Consider the following 21,350-nt stretch of genomic DNA (forward strand, 5'->3'; position numbering starts at 1 on the left):
CAGTGGCATAACTACAGTGCTATAGCTGCGTTGCTATAGTGCCCATAATGTAGATATGGCCTTAGCCTCGTTATGCCTTAGTTTCCCATCTGTAAAATGGGAATAATAGCACTTTCCTACCTTACACAGGTGATAGCTATTAAAGATATTTATCTAAATAAATAGAAAATCGCATGATGCTGGGTAACATATTAATGGGAAAATGACATTGTCCTATGAATCTGTGGATTACAATGATTTTCCCTTCTAGTCCCCAGTAGTGAGTGACTGTGGAGTGAGCAAGTTGTGTGTTGGCATAAGAGGGTGGGGGGGGGGGAGAGACAGGAATCCTCATGGAGCGTTCTGAGCAGCATGGAGTGGAACTCAGTCTCTACTTTGCCCGTGGTAGCATGGCATGTCCAGTAGGGGCGATGCCAATGATTTACTGCCTCGGGCTATGCGGAGCAGAATGATCTTTGCGGATATCTTTGCAGAGCCGAATGATGGAGTAATAGGGAAGTTAAAAATTTGGAGTCAGATAATCCCTTTCTTGGGGAGGAGGTGGAAGCAGGCAGGCTTTGTGGGAGGAAATCTTCAATGGTCCTCTTGGGGGATTCTCCCCTCACTTTGTTCCATTTTGGGAGTGGTTGCCCACCCCGCCTCATCATCAGAAAGGTTGCAGAGACTGGCCCCACGCATTATTAATCCCAGGAAATTTGCAGGCATCCAAAACCCTCCATCTGGAGGCTCCATGCATCCTCACTGTCTAGTCCAGAGGTCACCAAACTGTGGGGCACGTCCCCCTAGGATGACATGGAGGAAAGTTCCTGGGGGTGTGGCGGGGCCCAGTCAAGCCTGCACAGAGGGTGGGAAGGGAGTGCCACCCAGCTCCACTCCTGGCCCCGGCTGCAGCTCTGGCCCCGCCCCCAGACTCGGCCCCTGTCCGGGGCTCTGCTCCTAATCCGACTGCCAACCTTGCTCCCAGACCCGGTCCAAGCCGCAGTCCCAGCCGTGGTTGCCTTACCTGGAGTTGCATCCCCAGTCCAGGCCCCGGCTCGTGGGAAGGGGGCAAGCATGGACACAGGTAAGAGAGGGCGCGACCCTAAAAAGCTTGAGAATCACTGGTCTAGTCTCTGGTGACCACTCCCTGGCAGCACAGTTCCAGTTGACGTCCTCTGCTAGGGATTCACTCTTGGCTGTGGTGCCCCAGGTAGAGGAGAGAGAACAGCATGTCACCTGAAAACTTATCTTTCCTGGGTTGATCTGAGGGGCTAGAATGGAAGCAGTGCTCTCCTGGCCTGCCCAGTGTCTGCCTCCTTTCTGCAGAGAGGTCTGTTGAAAGGGAAGGAAGGGAGTTGTAGAAGTGATTGAACAGCAGCACATGGCATCTAGGGTGAACAATTTGGGCCTCTTTGCTGATGTCACCCAGAGAATGATAGACTTTTGCAAGGAGGGTGAGGGTGCAGAGCATGACTTGGAATGTGGCAGCTCCCCCAACCCTAGTTCTCGCTACGGTTGCCAGGCATCTGGTTTGCTAAGAGTGTGTTATGTAGGTCTTAAACTTGGCAAAATCATGATTAGATGATAAGGTTAGTTTTCTTACTTGTACAACATACTGTCATACTACAGATGGGTCTCTCTTTAAAAAAGAAAGCAGTTAGTTTTGTAGTGTATTCCCCCATTTGTGGCTCAGTGCTTGCTATTAAAATATACCAGGTAGTTCTGGTATGGTCCCAACATCTGCCCACAAACTAATCTTTATGTTCTTATGACTTCAAAATGAGATGTCACTCACAGGAGATTATACAGTTCTACATATATGGTAATCCTTCTTCTTTCTGGTGTGCATTGATCAGCATTAAAATAGTTAGCAAATTGTCATGATTAAGGTTTACAGTTAACATGGTGTTGAGGTGAATGAGGCAGTTAGCAATTCTTAGAGCTGTTGTTTCAGGTACACATCACAGGTTCGGTTTCCACTTGGTTCACATTTGAAAGTTTATCTTTGCAATCTTAATGGCTAAAGAACTTATTTTTAATGAAACCTTAGATTCTGGTAGCTGAAGGCACCAGTCATCCTAATACAGCAGTTGGGTTTCTTTGTAAGCAGATAATGTTGCAGTGGTGTTTCTAGTGTAAGGGATATTTGTGAGGTACCACTAAAGCCATGGATATTCACAAAGATAAAGCTTCAAATTGTAACTTCTGCATAGGTGCCACAATCATTCAGTCTTATTGTTCTATCTCAGTTAACTTCTCTCCTTTACGCCCCCATTCCAGAAAAAAAAAAAAAAACCACCGCACCACACTTTTCTGTCCAGAGAGGTATTCCTTGTGGCATGTGTTAATTTATAGCTCAAATAATTGATAGATTTTCCTTTTAGAGAGATATGCAAATTGTTTTGGATGGTAATAGTTTATGAAATACTTTACAAATTCTTTCCCATGATGTCTTTTTCTTAGGGTATGTACATTAAATCAACATATGATGGTCTCCATGTAATTACTGGAACAACAGAAAATGTAAGTATTGCTAATACTGTACATTCAGGCCTGGAAGCTTTTTTGACCTTACATTTGGTTAATGCCTTCCCTTCGCTACAGACTATATTTTGCTTGCAAAACTCTGCTAGTTGGCTGTGAGGGATCAATGGCAAGTTGGAGGGCAAAAATGAGATTGCTTTTGTTTATTAATCCAGGACAGTCAGCTTTACTTCATTCTTGCAAGGTATTTAAAATGCTTCCCTTGATCAAATTAGGAGACAACTGACTTGCTGGGGTTTTCTTGGACTGTGTGTAAAAAGATAAATGTTTTTAATATGTACTGACTTATATGCTGGAGTTTGCTGTGGCACAAGAAAAAATAGTTTTTATGTCTATCCAACCTCATTTAATTTTGTAATGGAAGTAAAAGCATGGAAATAAGTGCATCCTTTGAAATTGATATTAAAAAATGTTGTTGTACATTTCTGCATAGACTTCTGAGTAACATTGTAGTAGGGAAGTGTAGTTGTAGCCATGTCAATTCCAGGATGGTAGAGAGACAAGGTGGGTGAGGTAATGTCTTTTATTGGACCAACTTCTGTTGATGAGAGAGACAAGCTTGGGAGCCACACAGATCTCTAAGCAGAGCTCTATGTGGCTCAAAAGCTGGTCTCTCTCTCCAACAGAAGTTGGTCCAATAAAAGACATTACCTCACCCACCTTGTCTCTCTATAGTAGGGATCACTTAGATGTGAGCTTACTCATTGAAGGACACCAAAGGGAACTCTAAGCAAAACACAACTGCATACTTTTCAGCTGCCTTATAGTTTACTTTCTCCTTCTCCTCCACCCCCTTTGTACAGAATTGGCTGCCCATGAGGGAGATTGCAAGCTGATGGGGTTTTTTTTAGGGCTTTAATCCATAACAATAGATACAGAGCAGGCCTCTAACACAAGACTGTGCAGCTTTCAGGATTGTTTAGTCAATTTCTCTTGAAAACTTCCTGATGACCTCATGCTCAAACAAACTTACAAAGAAATACTTGTTCTACTCTGCTACTATATCATTTCCTGACAAACATGAAGCGTCTAAAATACTGAATACTTTTACATCTGATTTTTGCACTGGGACTCTGGAAATATCTCATGCCAGATAGAATGCCAGATAGAATAGGAATGTGTGTGGGGAAGGATCAGGTCCTCCACAGGACCTGCAGCATGCAAGCTTTCCTTGGACCTTTGACCATTTCTTCTTTCTCTTGCTGCAGACAATGTTGTTGGGCTGTATTCTACAATATGTCTGTGGTAGGACCTCTGTGAACACCAGTCTTCCTGAAGGAGGAACAACATAAGCCATTAAGGAACTTGAAGACTCAGTCAGGGTTCTTACAAATCAAACCACAGCTCCCAACATCACAGGTGGAATTAAGTACAGTTCTGTGTTGGTGCAGGAGGGTTGTGATATTTCTGGGAGACATAAGCAAAAATGAGAGAAGAGTTTTGAAATTTGAGTTTCCCTTAAACTTAAAAAACTAAGATATACAACCGACAAAGTCTACAAATTACTGGGATGTTTTATTTCACAAAGGGGAAGATAATAAATTCCCTAAGAATCTTGAGATTTCATTCATTTCATTTCCTCCCTTATGCATCGATATAATTATATAGTAGCAGAGTCCTGTCAGGAGGAAGCAAACACAATGTTTTTTTTTAATTTGGTCTTGATCAGTTTCATGCACTGAAGCCCTGGAGGTGTTAAGAAAGCTTCAGCCTACTGGTTGGATATGGACATACTACTACTAATGGCTAATAAAGTTTTAATGGAGAGTAAGCTGTTAGCATCTTTCAAACATTTGGTTGTTAGGACCATGCATAATATGGAAAAGACAGGCGTCATACTGGTGTACAAGAGGAAGCATCTACAGATTCTGAAAGGATTGGTGCCTGTCATTTCTGGGAAGATGTTACCTACCTTTTTTCCATTGATAGTTTGCAATCTGGGATGCTAGTGGATTTCTAAATGGCAGTGGCAGTCAAAAAATCTCTTTGCTTCTACATATGACCAAACGTTTGTGATCTTTTTTTTTTCTGATATGGAGCATTTCATAGCTATTGTAACCTCCAGGCAGGATTTATGCAATACTCTTTCCATGAAGCTACCCTAGAAGACCACTGAGAAGCTGTTTCCTGTGCAAAATATAGCTACCTATATACTTAGTATTGCAAAGCATGCACTGCGTATTACGTTTGTTATCCTTAACTCTGCAATCGCCTGCTAGGTGCGATTCAAGGCTTTGATGTCCGTCTATACAGCCGTCTATGATTTGGATCTTGGCAACATTAGAAGCAACATTTCTCTCCCAATATACCATTTTAGCCATTAAAATTAGTTGGGCATTTGTGCTATAAATCTTTAGATTTTTGCTCAGAGAGAATGGAGTCAGATTCTCCATGGAGGGTCTCTTGGCTCTGTACTGTGTTTTCTCTGGTGCTCCTGCAGAGTTAGAATGTGTTAACCTCATGGTTCAAGGCTTATCTCTTTACTCAGACTTTAGCTTGAAAGTAATGATTATGTGGGATGCCCTGAGGCAGGGTGATGGGTCAGGCATGAGTGCATGGGGTTGGGAGGGAGTTTGTACATGGTGTAAAAAGACTGGTGAGTACATTTTTACAATTCATAATATAAATATGTAAGAAAAATGAGAGACTCGATTCATTAGTTGAAAGGAAACCTGAACTGATCATTGTTTGCAAAATTAAATGTTTAATTCTCTGATGAGTATCCTGGTAAGAGATTCAAAAGGAAATATTTTCAAACTGGAGTCATGTGGTGACATGTATCAGTCCACACATTAGTGCTTCAAGAGTCGGATCTTTGCTTTTTTATTCTAACAGTCACCATATGAAGTTCTTAGAAAGTAGTTATTTATAAAGTCCCCCTCTGATTTCATTAAACTAAACTGTAAAAGGAAATAGTCATCAGTGCAGGTGTCTGTATTGATTCCTACTTGAAAAACCAGCCAATCACAAAATCAACAACCCTCTAATGAGAGGAATGCAATTATCTCTAGTACTGAAAGAGCTCAGTGAGTGGCCAGGACTTCAATTTTACATGTTATATGCAAAATGGCACTTTCACCTGCACAACACTATATGGGATAGTCTATGATTCCATGGGTGGTCCTCTTCCCTAACACCACTTCTTGCAACGCACATATTTTTCTTGGACATCTCCCATCCAAATGCTGACTCAGCTTATTATGGTGAAATCTGCATGATCACAGCAGAAGGGGACAATGTGACTGCAAGAGGCAAACATTTTGACAGACAAAATGGTTCAGTTATGTTGTTATGATTAAACTGAATTCTGGACTTTGGGAATATTACATCTAGATCATTTCTTTTTTAGTAAAGCCGTTGATAAAGTTAATGTGTCTGATTCTAGTTGCTCAAAACAAAAATGTAGCAACTTTTTGGAGTTCCTGGGGCATAGATCCTGACACTTTCATACTGTGGCTCTTTGATCCTTCTTTTGATAGCAAGTGAACTTCTGTATCTGTGCGGAGCCCAGTTGAAGTTGGTGGGGCTCTATCTACATGCTATCAGCTGCAGTCTGGGTGGGAAAAGTCGAAGAAGTATTGCTTTATAGAAAGTTTAGTGTAATTGTTTTGCACCAAGAGTAATTAGTCTATTGAAAATGTTAAAGAGACAAGGTGGGTGAGGTAGTATCTTTTATCTGACCAACTTCTGTTGGTGAAAGAGATATGCTTTTGGGCTCCACGGAGCTCTTCTAAGACAACACTGCATATATTAAAGATAGAAATATGAGAAATAGAAATGGGTTTTTTAAATGAGGCTGTTATTTAGAGAAGCAAAACTACCTCTACTAATTCATCTTTGAAGGTATGGATTTTTACAGGATCCATGTTCTAGTTGCATCTCTCACAACTAATAATAGTTTAGAAATATAAATTTACAGTTAATCTGTCTTACCCTAGATACTGATTGTATCTGCATGCAAAAAAATATTGATTTTTCTGAAGTTCACTTAAAGTATTTGTTTTAATTAGATTAGAACATGAAAGACATAATGTTGCAAAGTATATTTATGAAGCTGTTGTCCATTAGAGCTCTGGCACCCTGAGCATTAGCAGAAGGTGGACCTCTAAGATTTACAGATATTAGATGGCTTAAAACGATTGGTAACTTATTAGTATTAAAAAGGCATCCTTAGAAACTGGTTAACCTTTGATAACATAAACATTACTACCTTTTTAACATTTTACTGTCTTGCATACAGTTATACAGAATATTGTGTCAAACAACTGTGAATGGCTTAATTAAAAATCTTTTTTATTTATTTACTTCATTGGAGAATGTAATTATGAATCTAACCTGACTTACATAGCATAGCAATCGTACTGCTGAAAGAGAGATGGTGACCAGTAAGAACTGTCTTCTTTATCACCTCTTTTATTTTAAATTCAGTCACCTGCAGATCGGTGCAAGAAAATCCATGCTGGAGATGAAGTGATTCAAGTTAACCACCAAACTGTGGTATGTATAAATATGTTCTGTGTCAATTGGAAATAGAGGTGCACTGGCATATCAGCATGTATATGAAGAAATGTGTAGAAATGTTTTATATTTTGCTAAATTAATAGTGGGTTTTACATGCAAGGTTTTTTTTATTCCTTGCCCTCTTCTCCCACCTTCCAAATGCACTTTGTAACAGAATCTCACAATTTCTGGGAGAGGAAAATATGTGGTGTTTGTGCTTATCCTTTATCATCTGAATAAGGAAGTATTACTTCACACAATGCACAGTCAACCTGTGGAACTCTTTGCTGGAAAATGTTGTAAAGGCCAAGACTATAAAGGGGTTCAAAAAAGAACTAGATAAATTCATGGAGTATGGGTCCATCAATGGCTATTAGCCAGGATGGGCAGGGATGGTGTCCCTAGCCTCTGATTGCCAGAAGCTGGGAATGGGCGACAGGATGGATCACTTGTTGATTACCTGTTCTGTTCATTCCCTCTGGGGCATCTGGCATCGGTCACTGTCTGAAGACAGGATACTGGGCTAGATGGACCATTGGTTTGACCCAGTATGGCCATTCTTATGTTCTTGTGAATATTATGGGAGATGTTGAATTATCTTAGATAGCGGAGGTTCTGGATAACCTAGGGAATTTTCATTTTGACTAGGCATTATCAATGGACATAGCTTTGTTCTGGGCAATAGAAGTTTTGGATAGGAGAGATTCAGATAATTTGAATGGTACTATAGTTGCAGGCTAAAGATTGACATTACTTGCTAGGAACTGGAAAGCTTCTTTAATTTAAAACTTAATAGAATGCACCCAGCCTATGTTTGTGTGCCAGAAAAAAAGGTGCATATATAGTTACTATTCTGACTTAATCTAACCATTGTTGATACACATAATTTAAATTTTTCAAAATTGGAAAATTAGGAGTAAAAACACCATTAGGTATACTTAATAATTTCCTATTATTACTACCAAAATTGAAGTGCTTTATATTACTTTCTGCTGAACTTATTTAGGACTATTAAACTACTGCAATCTAAAGAAAAATCTCTTTTTCTTTATGATAAACATATTCTTGTGTCTTGTAACATAAAATAAATATTATTGTAATTTTAAAAGATACACTTTGTTTTCCCATGTATAGTTGGGAATATGTATAGGCTATCTGTCTTTCATTAAGAATAGTGAAAATAATACATTTTAATGAAAAAGTATTCTTGCAAACAATTTAACTGACCAAAAAAGTTTCTAAACTTTTGTTAGTACAGCAATAGTTTGTTAAAAATACGTTTCTTAATTCCTTGTCGGGTTCCATTTATGGCTTTGGGAACTGATGAAATTGTATAGTATGTCAGTTCCTCTGCACAGCTCATAATAGTATTTCATTATGCTATCCAGTTAAATTTGATATATAATATACTGTACATGTATGAAAGTTAACTGATGAGGTGCTACCTTTTGTGCTGGGAAATTTAAATTGATAAGCCTAACCAGAACAGGGCAAGGTGGAGTTTTTTCCTTGTTGTTTTTGATCTGTGGAATAACCGTTTCAATTTGTACTATTAAGTTCAACTATATAAAATGCTAAAGCAAGGTGCCATTATCCATACACATACATTGTGAGTCTCTTCTTTATTTTTCCCAACTACAGGAAGCCAAAGAACCCTTCAATCTTTAAAAGCTTTTCATATCAAAACTCTATTAAAATCAACCAAAAAGTATAAAAGTCCTAAGAAACACATCAACAAGCACTCAGTCTTTAGAATGGAATGAATGTTCTTCCTATTAATTTCAATGGAAGTTGTCACTAAATCGCTTAGTCAGCTCTAAAAATTTCAACCATCTGATTTTCGTGCCATATCTGCACTCCCTTTACTTTGTAATGAGGACAGATTTTTACTTGTAAATAATATGACAGAAATCTTGAGATGATCTTTTGTTATCTAAGAATCATAGTTCCACTTTAAATTCAATTTCTGAAAGTTCATTTCCCCCCCTGAGCAATAAACCAGACACCACAAATGTGACTTTTGAGGTGTATAATTCTTTTGCAATTTATGTAATAGGAAATTGTTGAAGTAAAAATAATTTACAATTTTATTTTGTATGCTATAACATACAGTATAGAGTACATATATTGTAATAGAATAGTACATGTATTCAAAATCTAGTTTCTGGAATATAAAACACAGATTTTTATTGCCTCCACAATATGTTCTGAGGCAGTTGTCATCTTTGGTATTGTAGCCAAATGGCTTTTACATATTTTCAGCATTCCAAAATAAGTACTGCTTCTCCCCTTATGACAAATGAGCACTTTTGCTGGATACTGAAATGCAGCTTCTACATTGTGTTACAAGGAAGACTGGGCCCTCCATTTGACTTGGATTTGTAGACCCACAAGATTTGATCCATATGTATGTATTTTGGAGCGTTGAAAAATTGTAAAGCCCATTTGGCTACAATGCTAAAAGTGACAATTGCTTCAAACGATATTGTGGAGGCAAAAAAAAAGTCTGAGTTTTATCTCCTACAAACTAGATTTTGATTAAATGCAAATTTTAAAAATATTTTTTTGTGGCCTTACTGCACCCAGGATCTTTTCTATTACATATTTTCTCTTTCTGTTTCTCAGAGAGAGAGAGAGGATCATGGGTGCAGTGATTATATAGATATGTTTTGTTTATATATTTGTGGTCTCACTGCACCCAAGATTTTTTCTTTATTTTGGTGATTAGAAACTTACAATATGATAAGCATCTATCATCCTGTCGGTGGTATTCAATACTCCTGTTCACTTCAAAATATATTCTATTTTGTGTCCCTGGCCATGGTCAGACCCTGCTGTGCTAATTACTGAACAGGCTGATACGTGTCCTGAAGAACTTGCAATCTAACTGTGGCAAGCCGTTTTTCTCTGAAAACAGATAAATAGATCAATTATACTTTCAGCTTTTTCCTCATTTGGAAGCTCAGGTTTCTGAGGATCCTACACACTGGATTTTCCAGCCTTTCTGTTTTTTTAAGCATCTGTTTATTCTCACTTATTATATTATTAGACAATTGAGACTGGTGGTTCTATTTTTCAGCATGCTTCTGTAGATCATCTCTTACCTATCCATTTATCAATCCTGAGTCCTTTTCAAACCCCTCTTTAAGGTTTAAATAATTATTACCAAGTCATTGGAGATTTACAATAGAACTATAGACAAATATTATTAACCTATAATTGTAATTAATTTGGTACCTTGCATGCGGGAAACCTAAACATAATTTTACTTAAAAGATTCCTTTTAACTTTAGCATAAAGTGAAAAATTGAGCAAAATGTTGAATACGTTTTGCTTATGTTTTTAAAAATCAATACTACATTTTCAATGCTAATTTTCCTGCGTCAATATGAGAATGTATATATATTAGGGAAAAGAAGATGTTAATTTATAACTCTGCATAATGAACAAGATTTTCAGCTAACTCCTGACCCAATATCAGTATTTTAATCTTGAGAAAGCTTCTTCTTTGCAAATGTCTGTTGATTTTAAAGTAAACAGCATAACAAACTGGCAAAGCAAGATAAATGACTTATTCATGCTTATTTTCATGATACATGTTCCAATTAATGTGTTCTTATGCTGAATGTCAAACCATTCTTTATTGGCATCCTCTGTGCAAGTGCTGGTATTTAATGCATATGGTTATGGAAATTGGCACTGGAATCAAAAGGTCTCAAGTGAGAGTCATGATTCTTTATGCTATATTGCTATGAAACCTACATAATATAACACAATCCATTTTTTTCTGGCATAACCATTGGAATTTAAATATTCTTATTAACGTTAAAAATTAAGTTTAAATTAGTTTAGAAAATGTTAATTTGCAATTCGGAAAAGCTTCCTTGTTTATTGTAGTTTACTGAAATTAAATAGCTACAGCAGAGTTCCATCAATACAATATTTTGCCTTACTATTGAAGGCTGGGATCTCTGAAGTATTCTAAGTCTCTCTCACTGAAATTCAGTGGATTTTGGGCTCATCACTCCCTTAGGTTTCCTTGAAAATTCCAGTGTTAATTTCCATAAAATGCCTTTTTGCCTAAAATATTTCTTGTACAAAAGTTAAAAAAACCAAACATAGCAGAATGTGTATAATGTACCAGTGTTCAAACAACTTCATATTTATTATTCAAGCATGTTCCAAGACAACCCTTCTTACACCCTCTTGATCAGTCAAAAAGTCTTGGGAGAAAGGTTGTTGATATCTCTCAGGTGAACTATTATTGTTCACTGTTACCTCTAGAATTTTGGATATGTCTGTAGTAAAACTATATTGTAGGTTTGTAAGGGAGAAACCACAGGAGTATCTACTGAGAGTGGAGGATAGCTGAGTGGTTGATGATTGTTAATCAATCTCCTGTGAAGTGGAAGTATTTTCTATAATTTGGAAATGTCTTTCGCATATTATATGCAGTTCTGATAAAAGGTTGAATTGACGTGTAGCAGTAGATCTCTATATTTTATGTATTTTTATTAGCTAAAACTCATCAGAAAATATGTACTAGCATTTCTGACTGTGTCTACCAATGGATGTAAAAAACTAGGGCAAATTGAACTAATTAGTGGACATTAGAGAGGCAAGGTGGATGAGGTGATATCTTTTATTGGACCAACTTCTGTTGGTGAGAGAGACACTAACTTTCCAGCCACACACAGCTCTTCTTCAGGTCTGGGAAAGGAACTCCCAGCCTCACAGTAAAATGCAAGGTGGAACAGATTGTTTAGCCTAAGTACTTAACAGGTATTTTAAGTTTCAGAGTAGCAGCCTTGTTACTCTGTATCTTCAAAAAGAAAAGGAGTACTTGTGGCACCTTAGAGACTAACAAATTTGTTAGTCTCTAAGGTGCCATAAGTACTCCTTTTCTTTTTTTAGGTATTTTAAGGGATCATTCAAGGTAGAATGCCCTGTTAACACCTCTGCAATCATAGGACAAAAAAAAGGAGGTTAGTGGGTAACAGATTGTGGTAATAAACCATAAATCCAGTGTGTCTGTTCAGTCCATGATTTTTGGTGTTGAGTAAAGTAATGGATTTAAGCATCCAGGTTTGTCTTTTGAAAGTATTGTGCAGATTTTCTTTGAGGATGAGGACTGAAAGGTCAGATATAGATTGAAGTTTTGTGAAAAGCATTCATCCACAGGTGATAGTGTTTTTGTCTTTCTTCGGTTTCCTGTGAGTTCATTTGAGAATGTAGAGATTGTCTGGTTTCACCTACATAATTGTTGTTGGGTCATTTAGTGCACTGGATGAGGTATTCCACGTTGTTGTGATAGGCATGTGCAGGGTCCATGAATCTTGAAAGATGTGTTGTGGGGGGATATTGTTCATTCTAGCAGTGAAGATATGTCTGCACTGTTGTTGTGGCAGAATCTGTTGCTGCTTTGAGTTGATTTGTCCTGCTCTGTGGGGATCTTTCTTCTGATGTTGAGCATGGACAAGTCAGGGGTTGTTTGAAGGCCAGAAGTGGGCGTTTAGGAAAGATTTATTTCAGGATGGGATCCCCACTGAGTATGCGTTGTTGTTGTTTAATGATACCCCATATGGGTTCCGGTGTGGAATGGTAGGTGACAACTAGGGATTTGCAGTCAGAAGGGATTTTATTTCTGTATTGAAGCAGGTTCTCTTGGGCTATTTGGGATGGCCTCTTCCATGATGTGATCTACTTCTCTAGTGGAGTGTCCTTGTTTGAAGAAGGTAGTTGAAAGTGTATATCCTGGACTTTCTCCTCAGAGCATATTCTGTGGTATCAGAGTGCTTGGCTGTTGATAACAGATTTCTTGTTGTGTTTGGGGTGTTTACTGGGTCTAGGAAGGTAGGTGTGGTGATCTGCATATCAGTGTCTGTAGGGTTCCATTGTTGAAGCTGATTTGGTGTCCAGAAAGTTGATGCTGATGTGGACGTGTTCTCGAGAGAGTTTGATGGATGGATGGTGATTGCTGAAGTTGTGGTGGGAATCTATGAGGGAGTTTAAGTTGTCTGTCCAGAGAATGAAAATATCATTGATGTATCTGAGGTATATCACTGGTGGACAATCTTATGTGGTGGCTAATAATTCCTATGTACTTACTACACACAGTTACAGTTTAAACTTTAATTTGGAGCTAGGTGGTACATAGATAATAATAATATCTATCTCTCTCAGAGCATGTTGGCCTCTCTAATATGGGAAAATCCTTTTGGATCACATTGACCAAGTCAACAGTGGCTGTGGAAGTTGCTTCATGTCTTCACACAGAAAACTGACACATTCTTAATAATAAATCCCTCATGGCTTAGAAGGTTTAATCAAAGTGTAAACTATCCTATACTTTCATGCAACATAAAACATTTGATTATTTTTGGTTTTGGAGATAGGCATATAGTGAGTTTCTAATACCTGCCCAGCTATCCCCTCATAAAATTAAAGAGTGTTAGTATTGAGCTAAGTTCAGTGTACATTAAAGTTTCTCTTCCACTACTTTTTAAAGAGCTGTTCTGAGGAGTAATCCCAGTTTTCCTGTAATTTTAACATAGGCTCTTTTCCACACAGGCTTTCTCAGAAGCTAGCAGTACGATTTGGGCATTAGGAACAAAGCCACTCACTTATCTGAAATTAAGAGATTTTAATAATTTTTTTTCATTTTGTTGCAGATGGAACAAATATGTTGCATAACTGCTTTAAAAATTCTTGTTGGGGTGAAAATACAGTGCTTACAGTATGAGCAGAGAAGTGTCAAATTGTGTTAAGAAAATAATAATAATCACCTCACAGACATTTGTATTGTGGTACATGCTGTTACATGTAATGCACTTTCATTTTCCCAGACCTTCTCAATACTTAAGAAGTTAATTTTTTTGAAGTTGAGTGAAGTTTAAGTTGTCTGGACCTATACTATCAAAGATCCTACCCAGTAGAACCCAGCATCTGTTGTTGTTCCACACTGATGGATTATATTTGCATATTCTGTTCTAGTTCATCCATATCTCTGTGTTGTATGAGCTAAAAGGACAATATCAGTTGTTTAGTTTGAGTTTCCATTTATTTATTTGTTCTCCATTACTAGTTATAGAGTGGTCCTCTGATGTTTTTGTTTGTTCCTCCTATGGAAAACCTTAGTTTCTTTCACATTTTTTAAAAGCAGCTGTTGCAGTTCAACTAACAAAATCATCCAAAGCACGGGACTTTATCTACCCAGACATCTGTTGGGAAACTGACACAGCATAGCACAGATTATCCAACAAGTTCTTGGAAAGTATTGGAGACAATTTTTTATTTTAGAAGTTGGAGAAAGCTACTAGGGTGTAGAGGCTCTTCTAGATTTGATTTTGACAAATAAGGAGGAACTGGTTGAGAATTTGAAAGTGAAAGGTAGTGTGGGTGAAAGTGATCGTGAAATGCTAGAGTTCATGATTCTAAGGAATAGCAAGGGGGAAACAGCACAATAAAGAAGATGGATTTTAAGAAGGCAGGTTTTAGCAAACTCAGGGAGTTGGTAGATAAGATCCCATGGGAAGCAATTCTAAGGGGAAAAACAGTTCAAGAGAGTTGGCAGTTTTTCAAGGAGACATTATTAAGGGCACAAAAACAAACTATCCCACTGCATAGGAAAGATAGGAAGTATGGCAAGAGATCACCCTGGCTTAACCAGGGGATCTTCAGTTATCTCAAACCAAAAAAAGAGTCCTACAAAAATTGGAAACTAGGTCAGATTACAAAGGATGAATATAAAGAAATAGCGCAAGCATGAAGAGATAAAATTAGAAAGGCCAAGGCACAAAACGAGATTAAAGTAGCTAGAGACATAGAGGGTAACAAGAAAACATTCTACAAATGCAGTAGAAGCAAGAGAAAGACCAAGCACTGGGTAAGCCCATTAGTCAACGAGAAGCGGGAGGAAACAATAACAGAAAATGTGGAAATGGCAGAAGTGCTAAAGGACTTTTAGTTTAAAAGCAGATGGACATGTAACATGGTGAATGCCAGTGAAAATGAGAGAGGATTTGAGGCTACAATAGGCAAAGAACAAGTTAAAAATTACTTAAATAAGTTGCATGTCTTCAAGTCAACAGGGCCTGATGAAATACATCCTAGAATGCTCAAGAAGCTGACGGAGGAGATATCTGAGCTATTAGTGATTATCTTCGAAAAATCGTGGAAGAAGGGAGAGATTACAGAGGACTGGAAAAGGGCAAATATAGTGCCCATTTATAAAAAGGGGAATAAGGACAACCCAAGGAATTACAGACAAGTCAGGTTAACTTCAATAACCAGAAACATAATGGAGCAAATAATTAAGCAATCGATTAGCATACACGGAGACGATAATAAGGTGATAAGTAACAGTCAGCATGGATTTGTCAAGAACAAATCATGTCAAACCAACCTAACAGATTTCTTTGACAGAAGCAGTAGATGTAGTATATCTTGACATTAGTAAGGCTTTTGATACTATCTCGCATGACCTTCTCATAAACAAACTGGGGAAATACAGCCTAAATTGAGCTACTATAAGGTGGGTGCATAACAAGTTGGAAAACCATTCTCAGAGAGTAGTTATCAGTGCTTCACAGTCAACCTGGACAGGCATATCAAGTGAGGTCCTGCAGAGATTGGTCCTGGGTCCAGTTCTTCAATATCTTCATCAGTGATTTAGATAATGATATAGAGAGTACACTTATAAAAAGTTTGTGAACAATACCAAGCTAGCAGGGATTACAAGTGCTTTGGAGGATAGGATTAAAATTCAAAATGATCTGGATGAAATTCAATGAGGACAAATTCAAAGTACTCTACTTCGGAAGGAACACATTCAAAATGGGAAATGACTGCCTAGAAAGGAGTACTGCTGAAAGGGAACTGGGGATCATAGTGGATCACAAGCTAAATGAGAGTCAACAGTGTGTTTAAAAAAAAAAAAAAGGCAAACATAATTCTGGGATGTATTATCATGAGTGTTGTAAGCAAGACACAAGAAGTAATTCTTTCACTCTACTCCATGCTGATTAGGCCTCCACTGGACTATTGTGTCCAGTTCTGGGCGCCGCCTTTCAGGAAGGATGTGGACAAATTGGAGAAAGTCCAGAGAAGAGCAACAAAAAGGATTAAAGATCTAGAAAACATGACCTATGTGGAAAGATTGAAAAAATTGGGTTTATTTACTCTGGAGAAGAGAAGCCTGAGATGGGACCTAACAGGCTTCAAGTACATAAAAGGTTGTGACAAGGAGGAGGGAGAACAAATGTTCTTCTTAACCTCTGAGGGTAGGATAAGAAGCAATGGGCTTAAATTGCAGCAAGGGAGGTTTAGGTTGGACATTAGGAAAAACTTCATAACTGTAAAGGTAGTTAAGCACTGGAATAAATGGCCTAGGGAGGCTGTGGAATCTCCATCACTGGAGGTTTTTAAGAGCAGGTTAGACAAACACCTGTCAGCAGTTCTTAACCAGGGGTTTGGGGCCATTGTTAGACTCGCTTGGGCCCAGGGTGGAAAGCTGCATGGGACTGAAGCCCAGGGCTCCTATCCCCACCACCCAGGGCTGAAGCCAAAGCCTGAGCAATTGTCCTCCTTGCTACCCCTTTACGCCAGTCCTGGGTTTTATGTGCAGAAAAACAGTTGTTGTGGCACAAGTGGGCCGTGGAGTTTTTGTAGCATGTTGGGGGGGCCTCAGAAAGAAAAAGGTTGAGAATCCCTGGTCTAGATAATGCTTAATCCTCCTTTAGTGCAGGGGACTGGATAGAAGACCTCTCTAGGTCTAGGTTTCAAACCAGTTTTTCTCCTCAATGAAAGTGCTTTAGCTCAAAGCCTTATAAATCTGGCCTTGAGGGAAATAATTCAAAAAAGAAATTTGGTCCCAGGCGGGTTAGTGAAGTATTGGGAGTCCGCCTGAGAGTTCTAAACATCGAGTCTGTAGCACCTTGGACTACAGCATCCATCACGCTTTGATAATGCAGGTGCAATTAAAAATCAATTTGGCTAGAAATAGAAATGTAAAGAAGCATCTTATCTTACATTTAAATATAAAGTTTCTAGTCCTTTTCCATATAAAGAACACACAAAATAATGCAACAAAAATCATGAAGGTTCAAAAGGAACAAAGAATGGGGATCTACTTCTTCTGTTGATCATATGCACATGCTTTTATGAAAGATGAGTCAGGAGCATATCCCAAAGAAATCATCTTTCTAACCCTTCTGAAAATCCTCTGGTCAGTCCTGTGAATCATGGTTTGATATTGGTGGACAGGAATCAATTGTTTTTAGGGGTGGTAGGATGTTGCAGCCAAATGCTTTTTCAGGCCTCTTCAAAAATGCTAAATGTCAAGCCCATGTTAGTTAATGGAAATGGTCTTGTAATTTACTTCAGAACTCTGTCCTGAGTCCCCTGTCATAGACCACCGCCCGCCAGGATACTGTCGATCCAGGTTTAAACTTCAGCTTAGGTGATTGGATTCTGCCCTCCTAATTCCTCCTGAAGTTTCAGTAGGATATCTCATTCTTAGTTTCCTAAATGGTTACATAATATGGGTATAAGGTATTAAATAGTGGTGCCCCCCTCACACACACCCTCTAAAATATTTTGAAATTAAATTATCTCTGCATACAGTTTGTATTTCAATTTAAGTTTGTACAAGGAATTTCAAATCTGTCAGGAACATTATATAAAAGACATTATATAAGACATTCTATAAAAATGATGTTTTTATTTTATATATATATATATATATACAGAGAGAGAGAGAGAGAGATGATAGATATATAAAACCCACACACACAATAGTGTTGTGCTTAAATCATGTGCACCAGAGATGTGTATGTTACAAATCTCACTCATTTGTTTCCACATGTGAACAAACACCCTTTCATGTAACTAACAAGGAAGAGGCCTTGTTACTTAACAAATGCACCTGTATTAAGCTGCCCTTTGCTGGAAATACCCTTCAGGAAAAAAATTTATTGAGTATAGTCATAATATACCATGTTCAACTATATATATATATATATATATATATATATAGTTTTCAACTGGTAATTTGAAGAGAAGTAGTGTGAAGGCCTTATAAGAGATCAAAGGGGTGGTGTCTCCTCAGCAGTAATTTTTGAAAATACCTATCATTTGGTGGAATCTGGTTTGTTCCAAAGAATACATGAAAGAAAAAAGAAGAGAACAATAGCTAGGTCGGCAGCCCTGGGGTTAAATCATCACTGACAGAATGGATTTCGCATTAACCATCAGAGGCATCAAAATTATCTCAAGCTTGCCTTCATTTTGGCAGAATTTTAAGAAGGGGCTTGTGGATCTTTGGCCAGCCCATCTGTGCAGTTGCTCTATATATTTTTCTACTTCATTTCTTTTCCATTTTATCCTTCAGTCATTACTTCCAACCATAACCCCTGCTAGCAATGTCAGGTGAACAGACACCATTGTGATGAGCATGAATGCCATTATATGTAAATATGGCATTTGTGTATATAAAATGAGAGCGAAACTAAGTAAAATCAGACTTGGTCAGGAACTGGATTGGAGATCTTTAGAGGAAAGAACAGAAGGAATTGCTGACTGTGATACAGTTGGAAACCCTCTTCCCCCTCAGTCAGTACATGACTGGAGCCTTGGCATTGCTTTGGGACCACTGCACTCTCCTGGATGTCTTTTCCTTCAAATGAGATGTAAAACAGAGATCCTGACCAGGTGTAGTCATTTAATATATCCAATAGCATTTTTATAAGTGTGTTTCTCATTAATCCCATTGTCCTGGCTGAATCCCAATATGGACAACTCTGTTGTGTATAATTCTGCTGTAATTTACCTTTGTAATTTAGATATTTTGTTTTGTTTACTATTTAAGTAGGTTAGGGATTCTCCCCTTCCCTTTCCTTTGGAAAAAATGTTCTATAATGGTCATGCCTGAAGGCAGCTGCTGTGTTCCACCGAATGATTCCTATCTATCTATCTATCTATCTATCTATCTATCTATCTATCTATATTAGTCTGTAAACTCATTTGGGATTTTTCTGTACAGAAACTTCTGAATAAATGTAGAGTATTAATAATGTGTTACTGAACAAACATTTAGGTTGTGCTACATTTTGACTTCAAGTAATAGTGCTTATTACAAGAAAAAAAGTCAGTCCTTTACATAAATTATCCCCTAAGGATGTGGCACATTATATGAATTTGCACTAAGAATGCTATAAATCATCAGCAAAAGCATTGGAAGAACCTTCCAGGACTGTGAAGGTGTGGGCTATCTAATAATTATCAGGTGATGGCACAATATTGTAGTTCCTAACTGTTAGATGGCTTATGCTGTAAAGTATTACAAGGTGTTGCTGCGGTACAGAGTGTGATGATCATACCAAAATAGTGGTAATTGGGAATTTGTGTTGCTTTTTGAAATCAAAATGCTGATGAATTTTTCAAAAGAATTAGATATTGGTTCTCTGGAGATGATTCTCTAATACCATGTACATATAATGTCACCACATAAATATATAATAAAAATGTTGAGGTAAAATAATTAAAGTATTTAAGAAAGTTAAATTGTAAGATGCTTGGGGCAAAGACTGTCTCTTTGTGTTGTCTACAGAAGTGAGCATAGTGCTGGTGCTTAACAAGTAAGAATACAGTGGTCACAATTTTGTACCTAACCAAGAGACTGTGTACTTGGGAGGTTTTTTCCACCCCCCTGCTCTATTGGGATTCGATACTTCTGAACTCCTTTATGCTTTGAATTTGTCAATCAAGCATCCAGTTGACAGGTACTACACACATTACACAATGTTGTTCGACTTCAGTCCTGATCTGCAGCCTCACTGCTGTTTAACTACCATGCCTCCTGAACAAAGATATTTAACCATGATAAACTGCATAGTGGTGTTACATGAAAGGACAAAAATTTGAGAAAGTGGGTTAGGAGAATCAAGTTAACTTAATTTGTGACCTGGGCTCAGTTTGAGTTCAGATCTCCAGAAGAAGGTGCTACCTTGCCTTTTTAAACAAATTTAGACATATTTGTTTTTCATCTGTATGTGTATACACATACATAGATAATTTTCATATGTCTATCTCTTCTCTCATATTATGACATAGGAGTCATGGCCAGATGGTACTATGGTGCCACTAGCTGGAAGCAAGGCGGAAAACCTGAGACCCTGCCCCTGTAGGATATAAGCCTCTGCCAGACATGATCGCTTTAGTTTGCTTTGCCCCCTTTGGAATAATCACCGGAGTTTGTTCTTTCTCCCTCCTTCTGCCTCTCTTCCTCCTCCTTTATTTCTCTATAATGAAGGGGGGAAATAGAGAAGAAAAAGAATACTGCCAGTCACTTCCTTTCCTATTCCTGATCTCCCAAAGCAACCCTACAGCAATCAGGCCAGGACCACCCCCCAACTGCTGTGGAACACTAGCTCCACCACTGTGGAAAGCCATCTGCTGATGTTTCATCGGATGCTTGTGTTAGGGTTGTATTTTCTCAGGGGTACTCAATAGAGTTCAGTCCAAGATTGAAACCTTCCTGGTTCCTCTCAAGCCTCTGTCAGAGATTAAGCGTCTGCTCTTACAAAGGGGTGGTTCTTGGTCTGTTGTACAGACCTGAAAGATGCCTGTTTACATATCTGCATTCTATATGACAACTGGTGCTTCCTTCATGACACCCACAGGAAGACCCATTATCAATTCATTACCTTTCCAGTTGGCCTGTCTTCCCTTCTCCCCCCTCCCACCGGGTGTATATGTGAAGATCCTAGTGATGCTGATCTCCAGTCTTTGTCATGATTGGACGTTTGTACCCTTATCCTTGTTTGAGCTCTTTCAATTTCTTGCCTTAAGGAGTTTCAGCAGAGTTATCTTTTCCAGCACCCCCATTTTGGTCTGATCCTGAACTCTCTGCTATGAAAAGCTTTCATTTCCCTAGACAGACTCTTGTTGAGCACTTTGTCGACTGTCAGGGCCTCCTCCCTGGTTCTTCCCAGTAGCAACCTTCAGTTATTGGGCTGCTACTTAGCCTGTGTGGACTTAAGTCCAGATCCACAAAAGTGTTTAGGCTCCTCACTGCCATTGAAATCAGTGAAAGTTAGAGCCTAAACCCCTTTGTGGATCTGGGCCTTAGTCCCTTGGGTTTGGCTCATTTTGGATTCTGGTAGTTCTGTGGTGGCCCTGGCACCCCTGGTTCTCACACCTGATGAGTGACAGAAATCTAATCCCCATCCCTTTTATAACTAGGGTCCCCTTATTGATTTGAGTTATGAAACTTCTCTCTTCCTCTCAGGTGCTTGCAGAGAACTTGAATCTTCTCTCAGGGGCCAGTG

The 21,350-nt window shown here is 38.4% G+C and overlaps 1 protein-coding gene across 12 annotated transcripts in view; it reads left to right on the top strand.

Annotated features, from left to right (window-relative positions):
* The window catches only part of CNKSR2 (connector enhancer of kinase suppressor of Ras 2), a 369,205-nt gene that overhangs the window by 176,809 nt on the left and 171,046 nt on the right, over positions 1-21,350 (top strand). For 10 of the 12 annotated variants that reach the window (XR_012160437.1, XR_012160435.1, XR_012160434.1 and 7 more), the window contains 2 exons: positions 2,443-2,502; positions 6,952-7,020. The exons of 1 other annotated variant lie outside the window; for it this stretch is intronic. Coding sequence is in view for 8 of the 11 variants with exons in the window: in XM_073357190.1 (XP_073213291.1) it covers positions 2,443-2,502; positions 6,952-7,020 (129 nt within the window). In the remaining 3 variants the exon portion in view is untranslated. The remainder of the gene's footprint in view (positions 1-2,442; positions 2,503-6,951; positions 7,021-21,350) is intronic. One more of the 12 variants, XM_073357205.1, reaches the window with a different exon arrangement.

Source organism: Lepidochelys kempii, chromosome 1, assembly GCF_965140265.1.
Source record: "Lepidochelys kempii isolate rLepKem1 chromosome 1, rLepKem1.hap2, whole genome shotgun sequence".
Lineage (NCBI taxonomy): Eukaryota > Metazoa > Chordata > Testudines > Cheloniidae > Lepidochelys > Lepidochelys kempii.